The following is a 21,906-nucleotide window of genomic DNA, read 5'->3' on the forward strand; positions in this document are numbered from 1 at the left end:
ACAGGTGGCTGTAGAATTCTGGGAGCTGAAGTCCACAGGTCCTACCTAACCAAGGTTGAGAAACTCTGCTCTAACTGAATTGAACGGGGGCGTTCAGAGAGCCGGTTCCTTCTGGTTTCACCTGTAAGAACTGTTGAGGATGCGGAGTCAGCTGAGCCTGAGCTGGAGGGTGAACTGTAGCAAGCTGCTGCTGGGGCTGCTGCTCCTGTTGGCTCTGTTGCTGCTGCTGTTCTTGCTGCTGCTGCTGCTGCGGGATTGACAACGTCTGTGGTTGCTGCTGCTGCTGCTGCTGCTGCTGTTGTGCAGCAAAAGTCGGATAAGCCGTCACCACCTGCCCCATAAACATGGTACTTGGTACCATTACTGTTCCGCAGGCTACAGGCGTAGTCACTAATTTTGTCACAAGCTGTTGGCCTTGGGAAAACCTGTGAAAGCAAATAGGTATCAGTTGTCCCTCCCAGGTACTCTAAATGGACTTCATGTGAACTATAGTGGCTTGGACTGCCAGTAAGTTTCATACAAAACAACGGCCCTGTTGGGACAGAACCAAGGTCCAAGGGATCGAACATGTTAAGCTAGATGCTGCCAGATAGGTTTCTACTTTATCAGCAACCTTTTGACACAATTTGTTTTACATGAATACACTTTCACTTAGCTGGCTACATTTTTAAAAGTTTATATGCTGAAAATATATACTGGCAGAACTACAAATCAATATATTCACTAGGTAAGAGACACAGGAATAGGTCCTTCCTGTTGGGAAGCACAATTTAAAAATATGGTATTGTGACCAAAAAGGCTTCTCCCCACCTTTATAGCCGAATAATTTCAAGAAAGTCAATGTCAGGCGTGAAGGCAATCTGTTACCATCACCAGATACATATATAGCAAATAGCATCCAGTTAGTTGCCTTAACGGATCAGAAAGGGCCAACCTGAAGCCACAAAGTCTCCAACATTCTGTCCCCAGAATCATTCCCCAGCGAAATCATTTTTGTGATTCCTCTGACCACAATTGTTGAAAACTGGCAGCATGACATTTTTGTTTTTCTTTTGCTCTTTTAGACAAGGGACACCATTTTGAGGTTGACAGCATAAAAATGGTAGGAAATCTTAAAATGAGCTTAATAAGCTTTTAAAAAATCCCAACTTTAAAGAAAGAAAAAACAACAAAAGACATCCAGAAGATCCTAACTTTTCCCTCATATATGACACTAAATCTGCCTATGGTGCATCATCACTCCATCCATGCTGGCTCTCCCTTTCCCAAGAAAAAGTTAAGTGCTGCAATAGCTACCAGAAGATTTCCACCCCACCCATGCATAGTAGAGAACATATCAAAATATTATTCTTTAAGTTGGTCTCTCTCTTGTTTCCTAATTTATTAAACTAGTTTCCTAATTTAATCCTTCTAAGTTCCTTTTTTCACAATAAAGAGAACTTTTCCAAGCAAAGTTTAATGAGAACTACCGTATACATACATACACACACATACACATACACACACACACACACACACACACATATATATGGATCTTTGGTTATTCGGGTTTTCTCCCGCGTAAAATTGGAAGTATCTAGGCGATGTTTTGATGAAGTCTCATTCATCATCTTCAGGCTTGCCTCTCTCTCTCTCTCTCTCTCTCTCTCTCTCTGTCCCGGAATACTCGGGTAGTACAATCCTGCCAGACTCACACTCACCTGATCTGCCTATCCTGGGCAAAAGTGGTGATGGCAGCATTCTGGTTATTGGTCTGCTGTAGAGTAGAAGGAAGCTGGACTACATTTCCTGGAGCCGGCTGGGAAATTACCATAGTGTTGTATAATGGGGCTGGTAGCGTGTTATGGCCTTGGGTGCTGAGAGATGTCTGTTGACTGTGCCCACTGAGGATGCTTTGTTGATTATGCTGCAGAAATAAAATATTTTGTCAGGGCAATTATTCGGCTTCATTCAATAGATGTGAACTATTCCAACGGTAAGGAACAGTAGTCTTTAAGCTAAATAAAAGTGTTAACTAGGAGACTCAGACAATATCGTTTTCTGAGCTTAGCTGTGACTATATAAACATTATCACACTAGAAACTTAAAATCTTATCATGTAATTTGCTAACCAGACATGAATCCAATTTGGAAAAGAATAGGAGTTAAAATAAGATGAAATCATATTTCTGCAACTTTAATCAAAAGAATAGAAGGTAATGTTTATTAGGCATCAAAGGATCAATGTAAGATTCTTATCTGAAGGAGCAATTTCACATTACTACATGCTCCCCATGCAATTCTCCAAAAGTTGGTTTTGGCTCACGAGTTACACTTTCCTGCCCTGTAAGCATTTCCTTATTATGCAAAGAAGTCCGCTTCTTCTTGAAGACATGCGCTAACAAAAATAAATGCTGCTCAGGGAGCACTCTGGTCACAGGGCATCACACAGATGCAAGAGATGTTTTGTGACACATAACTAGGGTAATGAGTACTTTGACTTCATTTCTAGAAAGCTGCTTCAGAACATATAGAGACACAAAGAGGATCAAATCCCATAATGGCAGATTTCAAGCAAAAAAAGAAAAAAGAGGGCTGTTTTAAAGAGTTGCACAGATATGCCAAATTTACTTCGCCCTATGCTCCAAATCACTATTTTGGAACTGAATCTGAAACATTACATCAGTGTTTCTCAGCCTTGGTGACTTTTAGACAGGTGGACTTCAATTCCCAGAATTCCCCAGCCAACATTGCTGGCTGGAGAATTCTGGGAGTTGAAGCCCACCCATCTAAAAGTCACCAAGGCTGAGAAACAAGTGCATTACACAACTCTGCAAAACATCACCATATGGCTGAATCCTATCTACTACCTGTGCTGTGGTACTTTGCAGAGATTGTTGCTGCATCATGTGCTGAGAACCAATATGTCCGCTGTTCATGCCACCTTGGATCTGGTTAGTCTGAATAACCTGGCCTTGCATGCTTATTGGTGTGATCTGTTGAATAGTTGACGCGTTTCCAGAAGCTAGCTGTACAGACCCAAAGTTTAACCCCGGAGTAGATTGCTGCAAGAACATCTTTTGGAAGAAACATAGTCCATATCAATGCTCAAAATACTACCAACAATTAAATGATCATTTGCATGATTATTATTATTTTTTTAGTAACATTGTTTAGGAGAGCCTATCCAATCAAAACACTTGGAAATAAGAGCCATTCAATTCAACGGAGCTTGCCTTTAAGCAAACACAGATACAGAAAGTCCCTAGCGGCACATATTCTAATTCCTCATACCTTTCTACTTTCAATTTTTCTAATCTTTTGTCTTCCAGATATATTGGGTATGTGCAATACATTTTAAGGGCAATACACTGAAGAAAGCCCTGGTAATTAATAGCAGAACATATAATAATATAACTTGTAAGGAAGTCAATATTTGTTAATAACCCCTACAAATAATCCTTGTTTAGCAATGGAGTCATTTAGAGAAGATTCGTAGTTACACCAGTGATGAAAACGAATTTCATGAGTAATCCTCACTTTTATGACCTTTACAGGTCTGACGAGCAAAGAAAAGCTGAAATAACATCAAGGACTTTCAGAGGAAGAAATGTCAGACTGAAAACAGCTCTGTGAAAAGCAGAGCCAACAACCGTGGTGAAAAACAAAAAAAAACAGTAAACGGAACAGCTCTTTGGACAAAGGGAGGATGTGAAATTACCCAGAGGTACCCCGGATGGTTGCTCCTCCCAAGGAGACCACAAAGCAGCGCTCTCTTGGGCTTTGAGCACTGGGATGTGTGAGTGAGTGGCCATTTCGCTCAAAACCCAGTTGGAGCTTTTAAAAGGACACAACTTTCTCATGCTTCACTTTCTAATCACATTTGGAAATTGTTTTATTAACTATTTTCAGCTATTAGCAACCTTTGGCTTAATAAATATGAAAACTCTGGGCTAGTCTACCATTAATTCTTTAATGAAGGAATAACCGCAACTTTAAGAACTTTAAAAAATTGAAATAAACAGAAAAAAGATGAATTGAGATTTTAATTTTAGAAAGTGATAAACAGATTAAGAGTCCAGATAAGTCTGAAATAATATGTTGGAATTATAAGATTTCTTCCCATGGAAAAGTCAAGTTGTTTTGAACATAAAAGAGATAAAGATTTTCAAAGTTTGGACACTGGAGGTAACTAAAGGTTTTGATTAAAGGGGAAGAATATATAAAATATTACAACATTAGAAATATTGAAAGCTACTTTTGAAAAATGGAATCAGAAGTTAATATTGACAGTGTAAAAGCAATGTTTCCTTCTATGGATAGATTATATCCAAAAGTTATTTTTGGAAGAAATGGTAAAAGAGGAACAAACTCACAAGATAGAGACAGATACAGAGTTGAAAATGGATTTACAAATGACGGGCTACAAGAAAGACATGGAAAAAGATCTAGTGAGAAAAGAGTTAAAAAGAAAGAAAAAGAAATTAAGTTCTACAACATTACTTGAATGGATAAAAAATTAAGACTTAGAAGTAAAAGAAATATAAAGATTGTTTCTTTGATTAAGGTTAAAATAGTTATTTCCTTAATGGACTGTACCTGATTCCATTCCTTGAAATGATGGTGCTTTATGGATTTGTTTATAGATAAGACATTGGATGAACAGATCCAATTGGTTGTAAATTAAGAGGAGGTGAAAAGTTAGTAAAATGGTTTATACTTGTGATGAAGATTGGAAATTACTTATTTAGATATTACTTCTCTTTTTCTTTACTAAATTCTTACATTTTTTTTCTTTTTTCTACTTTTTTCTTTTTCATCTGTATACTTTTCCTTTCTATGTTTTCTTTATTTTACTTTGCATTAATTTTTAACTAAAACATTTTTTAAAAAGAAATCTGAATTGAAGTAATAAAATTGTAATGTTTCAATTAATGATCAAGTTGCAGGTCCCAACTGTAGCCGCTAAATAAGGACTATTTTTAATATTAATTATTCAATTAATTGGATAATTAATTGAATTGACTGAGTATTGTGTTTGTGATTTTTTTCTAAACAAACGAATTATCAAAATATAGATAGCTGTCTTTATCATGAAATTTTTTAAATAAAATATTACTGTTTATTCTAGCCAACAGAAATATAAACACAATTTTCCTTTGTTGAAATTAAAACTCATTTTTACATACTACCTACTTTCCTATCTAATTAGTTCAAACTAACCTGAAGACCTTGTCCATGAACCATCTGGAGTTGTTCCTGAATTTTTCGCAGTTCCTCTTGCTGGCGATGGATGTTTGCTTCTATCATTCGTGTTCTTTGCTCCAATTGGTCCTTTAAGTGTTGCATAGCTCCTAATTGAGCAGAAAACTGAAGCATTGGCTACAAAGCAGAATTTTTTATAAAAGATCTGAATCAGTAATCAATACGTTATGAGAAAAGTATCCGACTATAACATAAGCACCTTACTGTTAGCTATATACACGTTGAAATCAATTTAATCAGCTAAAGTATTTGTCAATGAACACAGCATAAAACAACCAAAAATAAAATACAGAGCACACGTAAAAGTAGACAACACAGAGAACATGTAAAAGTAAACAAGGAGAAAAGGAGATCAGCTGAACCAAGGAGAAAGATGTCAAATAAACAGGAGCTACAGATAGCTTCCAAACACAAGCTCCAATGTAAGATTATACAGAACAGGGGGAATAAACTACAGTGTGCAATGTAGCCATATGTTATTTATAGAAGGCTGATTTCACTAGGAAGATAAGCTTAAGGATTTGGCATGATTGCAAAAAAGAAAACTATTACCGATTTGCCACTGAAATGACCTCTATCGAGTAAACTGACTCCCAATCATATTTGATGCCCAAATGATTGCTTAAAAGTGGTTTAAATAACTTTTTAATTGTTTGCTCTGAAGCTGAACAAGCTGAAAAGTACAATTACCATTTGGACCGCTATAATATATTCACAACTAGCTTTAGGCAATGAACTCCCCAATCCAGACAAATTTAGTGTTCCAACGGTAATATCTGTTTCATGTTGCTCAGATCCCCAAATCAATTAATGAGTCCCTGGTATCCTTCCAAATATTTACTAGTTCTGGTAAAAACTTTTAAGAGGGAAAAAGTACAGAAGTAGCCATAGTTGAGTACTTAAAATTTATATTGTCTTGGTAGCTGACAGCACCTGGCCTATCTTATCTGGACAGGGGACCTGAATCGGATCAGGCAAGGTCAGTAGTTGGGAAGGAAGTCTTTCAGGACCGTAGATTGCACTGGGCATTTAATAAAAGTTATCAGTCTCTAAGAATTGAGTCTAATTCAGCTTAGATCTTTTAAACTCTGCATTAAATTTTGCATTGTATTTTTGACAGTCTGCACAAAGTATCGCAATTTGCTTTTAACATTCAGATTGAGTTGCTACCTGAGACATGCCTTGCTGAAGTTGTAACGTTGCAGGCTGTGTCATCATTGGCTGTGCCAGTGGCTGCCCAACGGATTGTGAATTTAAAGACTAAAATTGAAAAATATATACACACATATTATAATTATTTAGTTACAGTTCTTTCAGATTTGATGAAAATAAAGCAACACTTTATTTTAATGGCAATGATATCAGGAAAATATTTTTAAAACCCATCCTTTTTTGTTTGTTTGTTTCTACTGACATAACTGACTAAAAACAAATCCTCCTATTCTATAAAAACAAGAATGAAATTGGACCATGCAAAATCATTTAATGAAGTCATTTGCCCTTAGTATAAATATTCATAAAAAATGTCAAACCTGCATCTTGCAGAGGCCAACAGAGAGCAAACATTCAAAGAAGAAACCTCAAAGATTTATCCTGTGTTGCTCTCAGGTAACATAACAACTTTCTATAAACATCTTTGTCTTTGCCTCTAATGATTACAATAGAAAAATGATTCTAAAGAACATGAACACCACAACATTTATAACCAAATGGTTAAACTGAAAGACACCAACTTCAACTCACCAAAGTGAAATGTATTAAAATCTAATTTCTATTCAAATATGCATTGCCTTCTATATTACTTGAACAGCCAGATGTACTGAGTGACATTAACAAAAAGACTATTAAAATATAAATAAAGAGCACAGGGGAAAAAACCCCTAGATATCTGAAAGCTTCCAGAATGATTAAGTGTAAACTGGATGATGAGATAACCTTCTAGAATGTGCTTTTCTTCTTAAAAAAAACGAAAGTAACTTTTCTTAACTTTGGAGAAGTGATGCTACTTCTATAGAATTACCTGGTTACCAAGCGAAGCTCTCCTTTGTGCAGACTTTTCATGTGCAGATAAATTTTGCCTTGGAGGAGTGCTAGTATCCACTGTCATCTTTGTTGGTGTTGCTAAAGCAGTAAGCCAATGAATATTGAAAGATAATTTTATTAACCATCAACTTAAAACAAATACACTTAAGACAAATGCTTGCTCTTTCACTGGAAAATTATAAAGCTTTTTAAACTGAAAACAGACTCCAAATGTAATTACTTGCCCTTTATTTTTTAAGTTTCTTAGTTTCAAACAGAACATATCATAAACACTCTATAAGTAGTCAATCATAGGAGAAGATTTCAATTCTCGACACTCACATGAAGGATCCGAAACTGCAGTATGAGAAGATTTCCTGGAACTCCTAGAGGAGGCAGAAGGTGTGGGGCTGTGATCAAATCTCTCCAAAGCCTCTTTGAGGCTCACTGTATTTATATGATTTTCAGAACCAGAATCCTGACTCTGGGAAGAAAAATAAGGTTTTTCTAACTCATCCAAAAACAAAACAATGGGAAAAATTGGGCTATGTTTTTAAATTATGCAGATACAGATTTTCATAAGGGCAAAAATATTCAACTGGCATTTGTCTACTCCCAAATTATTTCAGTTTTGCATGCCATAAAGTAATCCAAAAAGCTTCCTGTTCCAGCCATGGCTTACAATCTATGTTTGTTTCCACTTGTTTTTTTACAATCCAGTAAAAAAAAAGGGTGCAAAGCAGGCATGTCCAACCCATGACCCATGGGCTACCTGCGCCCAGACAGCTAGTAATGTGGCCCCATAAGTTTGTAAACCTTTACCATTAAGATGTGTATTTATATACATTAATTATATATTATATATATATTTATTTATATATATAAAATGTAGCTGTATGATTTAAAATAAAAAAACTGGAAAAGTAAAGTGTGTGTGCATGTATTAAATGTGAGGCTGAGAACAACAATATAAATGTTTGTGGAACTGAATCAAAGAGAGAAGGAAATAGTGAAATCTTCAGGAATGAAAACTTTTTTAGAAAGCAAGGTGTAGTCGTTTTAGAAGTGACCATGAGAACAAAGTAAATGTTGTTGTTTTACCCACATCATATTTTGCAAAATTTCTTGTGCCCTCAGAACCAAAAGTGCTGGAGACTCTTATAAATGGTGTGTAAAAGCTAGAAAATACTAATAGATGCATGAGAATTGTAGAAATGGCATTTAATAGCATTGTACACATTGTTCCACTACGTAAAACAATTATCTGATATTTATCTTTTCTCCTTTTCGTTAAACCTAACAGAATATTACTACAATCCTGAATACTAATTTATTTCTCATCTTATGAGCGTTACAGATAGAAACAAATGTATTTATATATGTACTCGTAAATAACTTTTATGTGAATGCATTTTTGGATATTCAGTTCACTTTATAGATGCAAATTAATTTTAAACCCTTTATAGCTTAAACCGTTCACCGGGTGAAAAGAACAACGCCTCAGTAAAAGGAACGAATAGAAAGAAAGAGCAGAAAACCTACTTTCTCTGCTATGATCTCTGGCAGAGACTCTTCTATGCCAAGTTCACGCCGCCTTTCCGCTCGAACTTCAGCATAGCTACAGACAAATAAAAGAAAATATCAGGATATTACAAAATACAAAAGCATCAGCACCATTTAAGGTATTAGACTTTTAGTACTGTAGAGTTCTATACTAAGAAGAACAAAAAATAATTATAACCCGAAATTAATGTAATCATATGTTCAGATATTTTTCACTAGCCATTTTCCTGAAGCTTAGTTGAAATAGCAAATCTAAAATAGAAGTAGAAAATGGCTTTAAATAATTAAAGTAAAAAGTGATGCAGAATTATGTTACCTTACTACAGTGTGTGTACACACGATAAATTCTGGCCTAGAATTCCATTGATGGTAAGTGATGTAGTAATGAGTCTGCAACCATATCCACTGCTGGCCTTTGGTGAGGAATCGGTAATAGCAGGATTTCCCTTTGCCGTACTGCATTACTACAAGATGAAACACAAAGTGGGGGCTTCACAAGATGCCAATTTTGGGGTATGGTCTAAAACAGTTCACAACATTTATTTAAATTTTCTTGATAGGAATCTAAATACTGGTATAAAGAGTTTAGGTCTGCTGGAACTTATTAAACGAGGAGACAAAATATCCAAATGGCAAGAAAGAATCAATTCTGGACAGACTATTTGTTTTAAACCAGCAATTATTTAATTTGCTTTAAGTAAGATTTTTTTCTAATTCAGATGCTGCTAGGAATCATAAAATTGCATACATTCATACATAAAACACTTTGGTTTAAAAAGAGTAGGCAGAAAAAGGCATTTTAACACGAGTTTTAGTGTTAACATTTAAAAATATGGAAAATAGTACTATGAGTTTTATTTATAATGATTGCACCATTGGTACATAAGCTTTAATTACAGGGGGGGAAATAGGAATTTGTCTACCATTTGATGTATTTAATGGTGTTGCATTGGATTCCTACCCTGGGTAAGGATTAAACTAGATCACCTCCAAGATCCCTTTCAACTCTTACATTCTATGATAATGTAGGGTGGTTATGTTATTACTTACAATGTTCATGACATTTTGCCAAATTTTCCAGGTCATCCACATGATAATAATCATAGCCTGATGTCCCCAACACTTCAAATGGTAAATAGCCTATTATTGGTGGAGCCCTGGATAAAGATACAAGGATTATTTCTTTGGTTTTAGAAAAGAGAAAAATTGCTCTCTCTCTCTCTCTCTCTCTCTCTATATATATATATTTTAAATGCATGGTTGGAATCGAATAAAAATATTCATCAACAGTATTCATTGTTTTCTCCATACACACAGCTAAGGCCAAATAATGCCCACTAATGCTAATAAAATGCTCCTGCGTGGTTCTGTATTTCTAAGAAACGGCACCTGTGATCCAAGAAAAGGAACTTCCATTCTAAGCTATGCCTGGAGGTGAACTCTTCATTAGGTTCTTCTACTGTGCTCATTTCCTAGAAAAAATATTTAAAAAAATATGTAAGATTCTCAGAATTCCTCTGATCTAATCTAAAGACTCTTGAAATAGTTGGCCAGATAATGAAATGGATTAATTTAATGCAACTTGCTGCACCTGCATTACTAGCTGTTTTATAGGATGAACATTCCATCACCGCAGGAATTCTATGCATGGGATCAATAAAGAAACTACAGGTACCCTCAGCATTCCACCTATTTCTCTTCAGAGCTGGGAATAATAAGCCTGTTGGTGTAGCGAGTCACAGTACTATTTCCAGTTGATAATTCATGCACTGTATTCTTCTTTAAAGAGGACAGCCTTTAGAAATAACCTCCAGCAATTTAATATTGCATGAGGAATGACCAGCCACACAGATGTCAGCATTTCTATCCGAAAAATGTATCTACTTTGGTTCCAGTACCAAACAGTTGAGACATATATGGTTAAGGTAAGACATGGGCTTAATCCACTAGACATTACCAAAATGCAGCAAACAGAAGCTGGATGTAGATGCTTTCACATCTCCAATACTTCATAAAAGCCTTTTGCCTAGAGCAAATACCACTATTCGTTTGTTATTTTAACAACTACATAACCCCTCTAATTTAGAAACTGTTGTTTAATATTTAAATAACTATTAAGTAAGAATAAATCAGACTAAATTAATTTGAAAGAACTAGCAAGCAATGTTTTTGATGAGATAATTTGAACAAACCTTAATAAATTGAGGTGTAGCTAGCCTAACTGTAGCTACAAGGCAAATTCTGTCTTCATATGAAGGCCTATGAGGTCGTTGGATGGTTTCTTCATAACCATTATGTGCAGAGTTAGGCACTATGCAGAAAACAGAGTTTAAAATTACAATAACTTCAAAGCATCAGCACAAACATATATAAACAGATAACACACTATTATCTGAAAAAATAAAACTTCAGTTTTTAAATGAGAATTTAAATTAAATGATCACGTTAAATTACATTATCATCACTTTAAAGCAATTAACGTGATAATAATCCAAACCCTTTGCTTAATTAGTGAAACTAATTCATTGGAATAACTACTTGATTTTAATTGACAACAAATTTTAACTTCCCATGCACTTCAGGCTAAAATCTAAAATATTCTACAACATCTCACAGTTCACCACTGACTTACAGAAGGAAAACACGTAAAAGAGAATGCTAATGAATATAGACTTCGTTCATTCATGCAGGGCTTATAATTAGGTTTTAATTATTACTGGCCATCTGTGATGTATATCAGGGGTGTCAAACTCGCATCGTCATGGTAGCGTCACATGACGTATCGTGACTTTTTCCCCCTTCACTAAACTGGGCGTGGGTGTGGCTAGTTGCCCGAGAGTTTGACAGCCCTGATGTAGATTAAAGGAAAGGTCTCTGGTAACAGAAGTGGGATGCTTCATGTCAATGCTTTCTCCATTTGATGAAAATGCCTTCGATTCTTCCTAACCACCCACAGCTGTTTGGTCCAGGGATGCCATCGTTTACTATTATTGCACACAAAACTAGTTCCTGCTTGCCACTTATTCTGCTTAAGGGTCTTTCCAGCAGTTCTCATCGCCATAGTAATGTTAGTGCTCCTCACTGCCCTTTCTTGTTACTATCAGCTGCCACCTACCGATGGTTGTCTTTCTCTAAAGAAAAAAAGCCTGGCCTGTCACTTGAAACTACTATATGCCTTCTCTATTTTCACGCCCAGTCACTAGCAGAAAACAGCAGAAACCTCTGGAAAGAATGACTATGTTGAAGAACGCTGCCAAAAATTAAAAAAAAAAATGATCCAAATGAGCCATAAATAGGATTTCTGAAGATGCTTCTGGAGAGGCTCTCCCAGCATGTAAAATAGAGGAAAATAAATAAATAGCATGCTTTATAAACACACTGTATCCAAGCACAAAGCAGAATAAGGCTTATATGTGCCAAGTCTGCATATTTTTGCTCCAATGTTATAAATACGAATAAAACTATATTTATTCAAAGGGTTATTGAAGTTTTCTGTCCATTTTCTGTCCGTTTTCTGTACATACAATAAAAATTTGAAATATTTGATTGTAAATGTATTAACAGCGGCTAGGATTGTATTTGCTAAAAATTGGAAGAGTGAGAAAATACCATCACAGGAAGAAATTATTAAGAAAATATTGGAATGTGCTGAAATGAGTAGATTGACATTTGAAATTAGAGAACAAGAAGATAAACAATTCTATGAAGTTTGGGACCTTTTCTATCAATGGTTAGATAATAAAATATAATAATAGAATATTTAGAACCTTAGGAAAGAATGAATACATATTTCCTTTTTTTCTATGATATTATCTTTATAAAATTTTATTAAGATAGACTTGCTATGACTTTATGATTTGCTATAAAATAAATTAAGTAAACTATAGTCATCTCGCTAAAGTATGAATTAATAAAATTGTAGTCAAATGATTGTTTAATAATGATATCAGGCTATACAGTTGTTGATTGATAATATGAGCTATTAAGCAATGTAACTACAGTGGAGACTATGAAACGGATGCACAGAAAAACGTGATAAACCAACCGATACACTGTCTGTAAACTCGTGAGGGAAGGGATGATGTTTTTATGTTTTATGTGTTTTTGTTTGTTGTTTGTTGTTAAAATTAATAAAACTGTTTTCAAAAAATAAAAATGATCCAAATGAGCCATAAATAGGATTTCTGAAGATGCTTCTGGAGAGGCTCTCCCAGCATGTAAAATAGAGGAAAATAAATAAATAGCATGTTTTATAAACACACTGTATCCAAGCACAAAGCAGAATAAGGCTTATATGTGCCAAGTCTGCATATTTTTGCTCCAATGTTATAAATACGAATAAAACTATATTTATTCAAAGGGTTATTGAAGTTTTCTGTCCATTCAGATAAAAATATATTCATTCATACAAGTAGCCCTCAACTTACAATTACAACTGAATGCTCCAATTTTGTTGCTAAGCAAGACAGTTGAGTTTTGCCCAATGTTACAACCTTTCTTGCCACAATTTTTTAACTGAATCCCTGCAGCTGTTATTAGTAACACTGTTCTTAAGTGAATCTGGCTTCCGCATTGACTTTGATTGTCTGAGGGCTGCAAAAAGGGATTACATGATCCCAGGACACTGTAGCCGTCATAAATATTACTAAAATCTGAGTTGCCAAACATCTGAATTTTGATCACATGACCACGGGGATGCTGCAATGGTCGTAGGTGTGAAAAATGATTGTCACCTTTTTCAGTGATGTAACTTTGAACAGCCACCAAACCTAAAAATAGGCAAAGTAAGCTGTCATTTCAGATAGATAATCTGGAGAACCTGAAAAGAGCAGCAGATTTTTCATTTTGAATTTATATCTTAATTGTGCTTGCAGAGGTAGATATTTAGGACACTCCCTTGCCTCAAACAAGAATCTATGGTATCTTGATTTGGAAAGGTATGGTGGTAGCTGCATTTGTTACTCTAACAATCTTCAGGCACTTCTTGGGTACTTCTAATGGAAAATGGACTGAAAGTACTTTTGTTTCCACTTTTCAGTTCTAAAGTCTTTATAAGACACTACAATCATAGTTACCAGACAGTACCACATCTACCAGAGAGTACCATCACACTATAATTCTACTTTCACGTAAAGGGATATGAGATTACAACTTTGAATTCAGAAAAAAAAGCTTTTTAATACAGTTTTCTTCATTCTCATTATACACACTAATTTACAGTTCAATAAAAATTATGATGAATCTAATGTGTTGTCTCTAAAATAATCAATGGTTCAGGAAATTCAAATTAAACTGTTGATATCAATCTTTCATTCTCTGGTATTTCCATGCACAGATCATTGTAACACATCTCATTTCAGTGTATTCTTGTTATTACTATTATTGTTATCATTATCGATTTAGTATTATGCCTATTCATTGCAAAAATACGAATATTTTTTATTTTTTATTTTACAGTTTCATAGATTGTCCAAGTTCTGAAAAATATTGCTTATTAAAACACAGTATGTAATTAACTTACTGTTACTCAATGATTTGAAGTTTCCTATGCATTTTACATATTCATATGTAGGTGGCTCTTTAGGGTCTATTGTCCCTCGGAGCATATGGCAACAAAACTCCAGTTGATTTTTTGCTGCAACAATAAAACAATAAATGATGAAGTGTCAAGATTAAATTAAAATATGATATTTCCACAAAATGAGAACCAATGGAAGAAGCTGCTTTTCCTATGGCGTAATCTTATCTCAACCATCTAAGTTTGTTTTTCATATCTTTACACAATGTCTAGAGCAGGGGTCTTCAAACTTGGCAAGTTTAAGACTTGTGGACTTCAACTGCCAGAACTCCTCCTCCAGTCATGTTAGCTCAGGAATTCTGGGAGTTGAAATCCACAAGTCTTAAATTTGCCAAGTTAGAAGATCCTTGATCTAGATCTTTCACTTTTATAAAATAATGTCTGTGCAAGCATACTGCATGTCCCTCCAGATTCAAAGGTTTACGTCCAGACTAATATCACTATAACTTATTATTTTAGCTCAAATTAAGACTTATCTATAGAAACAGTAGCATTGCAAAATACAATTACTCATAATAGTAATTTTTTATGGGCTACATTGGGAGTGACCAGCTTTTGTGAAACTCAGATAGTTCAGTGATAGAAATATGCAGAAACCACTTATTTCAGTCCATGGACTGTTATAAAAATGTAAAAATAGCTCTTCTTTGAGTTTCTTTGTGTGCCAAATAAAAGAAATTGGACCAGGGGCTTTCAACCTGCATCTCTTGAAGAATGTTCCAGTAGCTATGTTGCTTTTGGGGGAAAAAAACCCTGACATTTGCAGCAATGATAATTTATTCTGCAAAGAATACACATAAACGCATCAAACAGATTGAAATGTTTTTGTGCTGAAGGTTTTCATAACGAATGATTATGCTTTTTTTTTCTAAAGGAAGTGGTTGTTGGGGTTGAGAAGTAATTAGCTGATTGATATTTTTCACAAAATATTTTAGGACTCAGTCAAGCTTGTTAATTAAATCAGCTCAGAAACTATTCCTATAAAAACTCCAAAAATGCAACACTGGAGAAAAGTAGCCAGTATAAAGAAATAACAAAAGGAACCCTTCCCCCTCAAAAATATACTGTAATTGGGATAATTGGTTGTCCACTACATTAAGACTGAGTCTCAAAAAGACTGAGACTCAACCAGTTAAGGTCTAGAACTGGAATGGAGCAGATCCACACTAATTCATTCCATGCTAGGGAAACAAAATTATTTCCAAATCATTCTGCTTCATCTTGAAGTCTCTTTTTTGGCTAAACCTAACATATTCAGTATTTCCAGTCTCTACCAATACCCCAGTTTCAGATAATCCAACAGGGTTTAGATAATGTTATCGCTCTTAATGATAAAGAACCTAGAAGATGCAGCGTACAAATACAGTTTCCTGTCATGCATTTCTGTAATTCAGAGTGTGTAATCTTTTATACAGCAAAAATGGCCCTATCTACACCAATGAGAAGATACTATCAGGATTAACAAAACTACTATTTGGAGAAGCACAAAAGTACCAAAGGCAATGGGGCTCAAGAAACAGCTCAAGAGCCTGTTAAAAAAACCTGCTAGGAAAAGGAAAACATGAAATTGGGGGAATAAAGAATTGTAAGGAAATAGTATGCGACTGATAGAAATGCTGAACAAAGATACTCTAAATCAGAGGTTCACAAGCACTGGGCCGTGGCCTATTCGGAACCAGGCTGTGCGAGAAGTGGGCTGATGCATATGTGCGCACGCAGCTCCACTCATGTGAATGGTGAGCCGGTACGCACCAGCATGTGTGCCAGTCTGCTGTTCACAAGAGTGGAGCTGCACCCAGAGTGGAGCTCTTGCAGCTAGTTCCTGTCTGCCCCCCCATTTGGGCCAATTTAGTCGTTGGTGCTGGTCATTTGTTTTCTGTCATACTATTCTTTCCACTTACTTGTCGTGTAAATTACTTCAGTAAATTCTTACCCCAACAAATAAAATAATTCTTTTCATGAAGTTCATGTATATTTGTAAACATGCAGGTTTGTTAAGGGTATCTCCTTGTAACTATAAAATTATTCAAACATTCAACTTACATTTTAAATATTCTGGGATCAATGAATCACTTTCCAACAGACGTGTGGATAGTATTTTATAAACCTCTGAATGTTCCCCCTCGGGGACAAAATTAAATATACTCTGATCCACAAGGTCAGACTAAAGGAGAAAAAAAATAGATTGAAAACTAACATGTAGTATTAATGAATCTCACTTTTTAATATAAAATCAAGCTGTCAAAGAGAAAAAAAAGTATACATTTTGTAGCACATGATCAGGTATGCTACTTCAGTATTGATTCAGATGTGGTTAATAAAGGTTACTATATTGCCAGTATTAGTTGTGCCTTAGATTCTAGTCCCAGGAATATAGATGGAGGGATTATAATATCCAGCTTTAAAGTAGCTGTTGTGAAACCTCTGTGAAGAAGCAGTCTGGCTGCTGGATGGGTAACTTTGGGCCAACCAGCACCTCCTCAGACCCATGAAGACTGTCATGGCAAACTACTTCCAAAAATTGTCTTGTACTCACTAGAAGTCACGAGTGACTTTTAAAAAACAACAACAGATGTCTACTGCTTTATTACAGAAGCCTTTCATTTGTAATTTCTACATAACATAGCATAAAATAACCTCCCTTGACTTTTGGACTACAAGTAATTAAATATTGGTTCAGAGTATTCGTTTTCAAGTGCTCTGAAAAATTCATGTACAATCAGTAGGATTTTGTACTTGTTTCCTTTCAGCGGCAAAACTTCATGCCACAGTACAAATATTTTCAGCTTCAAAATGTATGTATCTATGTAGGACAATCACTTTAGACTGCTCTCTGGATAGATGAACCTGCTACTTCAAAGTTTGAACCTGGATCAGCAAGTGTAGAAAAATACATATTTGCCAGCATATTTTAACTCACACATACAAGCATCTATCTTTTTATTATTATTATTATTATTATTATTATTATTATTATTATTATTAGTATTAGTATTATTATTAGTATTATTATTAGTATTATTATTAGTATTATTGTTGTTGTTGTTGTTATTGTTATTGTTATTATTTTCACTCTTTCAATCTTTAGCATATAAAAAACTGCAACAAATTTTATATGTCAGGTTTATTTTTACCAAATAACACTCCATCTCTTAATAATACTTCTTTTGAAGCTAGTTTATGCTATTGCATAAAGTACCATTCCATGAAAAAAATAGTTTTCAAACTCCAGAAGCCATATCTTAAGATAATTACACTGGTTCTAGCCATAAATATTTTGTGAGCATTTAAGGCATTAAAGAGAATACATGCTTATAAACACTGCATCTTATTCATAGTGCAAGTTTTGGAAGTGGCCAGTATACTGGGATGGTAAGATGTCTATGGAGATTCTCAGTCATCCAGGTCACAGTTGTCCCAAATGTATTTTTTTTTCCAAAGAGGCAACTGGAGCTTCTGGTTTTTCTTTGAAGACGTTTCGCTTCTCATCCAAGAAGCTTCTTCAGCTCTGACTTTCATTTTCCACCATCCAGTCAGAGCTGAAGAAGATTCTTCTTGGATGAGAAGCGAAACATCTTTGAAGAAAAAAACAGAAAGTCCAGTTGCCTCTTGAAAAAAAAAAGCATCTTCGGGACTGGGATGGTAGGTTAAAGATCTTCAACCGTGTATTTCTTTTCATGATCTCCACCAGAAATATTACTAATAGTCTGCATGGGGAGGATACATATACTGTGAATTATTATATGCCATCATACTCCACTTGCTTCTTCAATAATTTATTAATATTCTGTTAGTAATTGGAAAAATGTATATTGCTTTCTCTACTCAGCGGCTGATTCAGGAACATGAAGGAATTGCTGGATTTACACAGGCATTTCCTGCATCTTACTTGGAGCACCTGTTTGCATATATACAGTATATTCATTGCCCTTTTCCTATTTATTTACATGTCTTGTTTGCCAGATGAGGTGTGATGGACCCTAGGTAATTTATAACACGTCCAGTAAAAAGATTATAATTACTTAAAATAATAAATACCTAATCAAATTGGCCAAATGAATATTAAAAGTGACAAGCTGAAACTGTTTAATGTGGCACCACTGGTTATAATCCATCCCTAAGACCTTCTGGAAAAATCTATGCTTTTAGGAAGGTCATGAGATTGGGGGCCTTCAGACAAAGGGGAGCCACTACAGAGAACGACCATGCCTGGCCTCCTATCTTTAACAAGTACTCCCTAGTCTAGTCAGTTAAGGGAGACCAAGTCTGTGGAGACTTTATATCTAGCTGTATTACGTTGACCTCAAAATGCTACTACTGCACCTGCCGCAGTTGCTTAATATACCGTAATGCTGGACAAACACTGGTGAATGGAACAGGCTCTGGTTTTAGGCCTGACAGAGTAGGGGTATATATCACTTTCTCAGTTCTCCAGAAACCTTCCTGTCACAGCACTGGCCTTAAAGAAAGTATAGACTTTCCTAAGCTGATGCCCTCCTGGTGCAATGAATTTCAACTCACATAATTCACAGGAAGCATGGCCTGAGAGGAAATCCAACACATCTAGAGGGCACCAGGATTGTGGAAAGCTGAGAGTAACACGGTAGAAGTTCCACTGAGAAAAACAACAGAATCTTTAAAAAGATGAGAATGCTGTTTAAATTCCAGATTCTTAAATGGCAGATGGTAAATTGCCCATCGAATGACTTTAGAAGTTTGGTATCTCTCTGAAAGTGTGTACTTACTGGCAAATGTTCAAGTAAGGGGGTTACACTTTCTGATACATATATTATACTTCCATCTGTCATGATTGCTAGAAAAAAACCATCAAGAGCCTGAAATTAAACAAAAGAAACAGTTAGAGATGAACTGGTCTCTAACTGTTAATTTAGTTAACATTCAGAAAAAGGAAATAACTTAATTGAATGTAAAAGTAAACCTGCTTTCCACAGTGAATAATATATAGTTGGCAATGCTGAACATTATCTAAATAGTAGATCCTGGGTTAGTCTGGGAAAATGTACAGTGTATATTATTGCTGAGATTATCTCATTTTTCAATCTAAAAGACTCTTAACAGCAGTAGAGTTTATTTTATATAAAAATTAAGAAGGCTGAAATTCAAATAACTTAAATAAAATATCAGCAAAATATTATTTCAAAAGCACCAGAAGAAACAAAAAAGTAGAAATTGGCAATTGGGAACTTAGGTAATAAATTACTATGTCATGAATTCCCAGGGGGAAAAAAAGCCTTTGCTGTCTTTTGGAATCAAGTCCTAATTGAATACCAGAGTTTAGACAACACTGCAAAAAAACAAAACAAACAATAAAAAAAGCTTGCCTTCTCAGACAATGGTAAAACAGCAAAGTAAAAGTCTTCCAAAGTTTTCAAAAGCCAGTCATGTCATGGAAAAATAGACTAGACTCAATCTTCTGGGCTTTGAAAAGTGATAGGATACATTAAATCAGGAGTCCTGCATTAGTCGAAGAGCCAATTTAATCTTACGAATATACAAATATTATATTCCAAATAATAAACAAGGCCCCTCTTTCCTGAATAGCATTCCACATAAGTGGCATTTCTTTGGAACATATTTTAACATGCTATTAATAAAAATGCACTTTAAGGATAATGTAAAACTAAAAAGTTATATTTAACTATACCAATATAATATAAAGAATACAATAAGAGTCTAATCACATATTTTAAGATGAAAACAAATTACCTCTAACATTAATTGAGTGAATTCTTCATTACTAAGGAATGTGGGTTTCCAGTCCTGTCGAATCTCACTGGCATCTGACTGGGCAGTGATTTCTACAAAAGAAGAGAAATTTTCTGTCCATAAAGACAATTTACTCTACCTATCCATCTTTGTATGCTGCTAACAATCCAGTCATTCTAGATAGGGAGAAGGCAATAAATTATGTGTCAAGAATAAAAATGTAAGTACTAAGTCAGTCAAACTGATAATAAAAAGGTTCATTTCTCATTATTGCAAAATTGCTCAATTTGTATTTTGCTTCGAAGTGTCTGGCCAGGATCCTGCAATACTCCTATAATAATAATAGTCCTATAAGACTATTATTTTCCAACAGCAAATATCCATTCTCCATGCAAATGAACTCAGTTGTTAATCCTTTTTTAAGGTTTTAAATTCCATCCAGCTAACACATCTTACATGACCTTAAATTGCTTTTTAGATAAAGAATGCATTATTTCCAGCCACCAAAAAAAAAAAAAAAAACCCCATTGGCTTTAAACTCTGGCTGCAGCCAACAATTCTTATTTTTTATCGGTATTATGCCATAAACCAACAAAGCTCACAAATGTAAGATAAACTTAAAATCTAAATTAAACAATTTGCGTGAGATAGAAGTACTATAAGTGAATGGGGACAAATTACATTCTAAGAAGCTCAAGCATGAAAGAGACAAGGGAAAGCTTACATCCGATATGTCAATCAAACCTAAACCAATCGATCCAACTGGTGAGCAAAAGAATCAGTCAAAGTCAAGAAAAGGCGGGCTTTAAAAAGAGGACAAGGAAACTCCATTTGGCCTTTGGTAGAACTTCTTTCTCGAGAGGAGCCCAGCTGGCACACAGCCAAGCAAGCAAGGCTCTCTCAGGGAGCTGGAGATGTAGGAAACATTTAGCAATTTAAGGACTGGTGGTAGCAGAAGTGAACCAGAATCTATTTTTTGTTTAATATAAACCACACTCTCTTAATTTTATTAGGAATTGATTTTAATGAAGTCCTTGGCTTTCAATTTTCTGTACTGGTTCTGTGTGAATGTTTATTTTGGGAAATGAACAGCCCTTTTGCTTAACTCCTTCTTATATTTATCTTTCACACCTATCACTATAACTCAGAGGTCTCCAAACTTGGGGACCCCTGCTATCACTTAAATGGATATTTTTTTCAACCTTTTCACAAAATCAGTCCACCCATTCTGGAAGAACTTCAATTATAGCACACGCTTCTTGCTGGGCTAAGCTATTGAGGAAATGGAGAGCTGGTCTGTTCTTTGACTCCCTTCAAGTAAAAGTCCACAGAGAGAGGTTTTGCCTGGAATGAAGTGGACAACAACATTTATCATCTAAGCTTTCACAAGAAGAGGTGAGAATTATACATTTAAAGAATTCCTCGTGAGAATTATGGGGCCAATTCACCCGTAGGCATATGTGCATATAAGGGGTATTTTGTGGTCAAGTTTATATTAACTCTAATAAATTCACTAATTTCACTAAACATAAAGGTGTGTTATTTTTAGAAATAAGTCCCTGTAAATAGCAATAGCAATGGGACTTACGACTTATACATCACTTCATAATTCTTTAGAGCCCCCTCTAATCTGTTTACAGAGTCAGCCTATTGCCCCCAACAATCTGGGTCTTCATTTTACCAACCTTGGAAAGAGGGAAGGCTGAGTCAACCTTGAGCCGGTCAGGATTAAACTGGGCAGAGTTAGCCTGCAATACTGCATTCTAACCACT

General features: G+C 35.2%; 1 protein-coding gene across 6 annotated transcripts in view; it reads right to left on the reverse strand.

The window, feature by feature from the left end:
- Positions 1 to 21,906, reverse strand: part of CLOCK (clock circadian regulator) — a 51,035-nt gene that overhangs the window by 7,048 nt on the left and 22,081 nt on the right. For 4 of the 6 annotated variants that reach the window (XR_015744170.1, XM_026699922.2, XM_026699923.2 and 1 more), the window contains exons 7-22: positions 20,135 to 20,226; positions 19,153 to 19,242; positions 16,451 to 16,571; positions 14,351 to 14,464; positions 11,022 to 11,140; positions 10,219 to 10,301; positions 9,880 to 9,986; positions 9,146 to 9,293; positions 8,809 to 8,884; positions 7,609 to 7,750; positions 7,265 to 7,365; positions 6,415 to 6,504; positions 5,203 to 5,361; positions 2,850 to 3,056; positions 1,701 to 1,906; positions 122 to 425 (exon numbers count right to left, since the gene is read on the reverse strand). Coding sequence is in view for 5 of the 6 variants with exons in the window: in XM_026699922.2 (XP_026555707.2) it covers positions 122 to 425; positions 1,701 to 1,906; positions 2,850 to 3,056; positions 5,203 to 5,361; positions 6,415 to 6,504; positions 7,265 to 7,365; positions 7,609 to 7,750; positions 8,809 to 8,884; positions 9,146 to 9,293; positions 9,880 to 9,986; positions 10,219 to 10,301; positions 11,022 to 11,140; positions 14,351 to 14,464; positions 16,451 to 16,571; positions 19,153 to 19,242; positions 20,135 to 20,226 (2,159 nt within the window). In the remaining variant the exon portion in view is untranslated. The remainder of the gene's footprint in view (positions 1 to 121; positions 426 to 1,700; positions 1,907 to 2,849; positions 3,057 to 5,202; positions 5,362 to 6,414; positions 6,505 to 7,264; positions 7,366 to 7,608; positions 7,751 to 8,808; positions 8,885 to 9,145; positions 9,294 to 9,879; positions 9,987 to 10,218; positions 10,302 to 11,021; positions 11,141 to 14,350; positions 14,465 to 16,450; positions 16,572 to 19,152; positions 19,243 to 20,134; positions 20,227 to 21,906) is intronic. The other 2 variants (XM_087936631.1, XM_026699924.2) reach the window with 2 other exon arrangements.

The sequence above is a fragment of the Pseudonaja textilis genome, chromosome 6 (genome assembly GCF_049901715.1).
Source record: "Pseudonaja textilis isolate UNSWEBS1 chromosome 6, rPseTex1.2, whole genome shotgun sequence".
Taxonomy (NCBI): domain Eukaryota; kingdom Metazoa; phylum Chordata; class Lepidosauria; order Squamata; family Elapidae; genus Pseudonaja; species Pseudonaja textilis.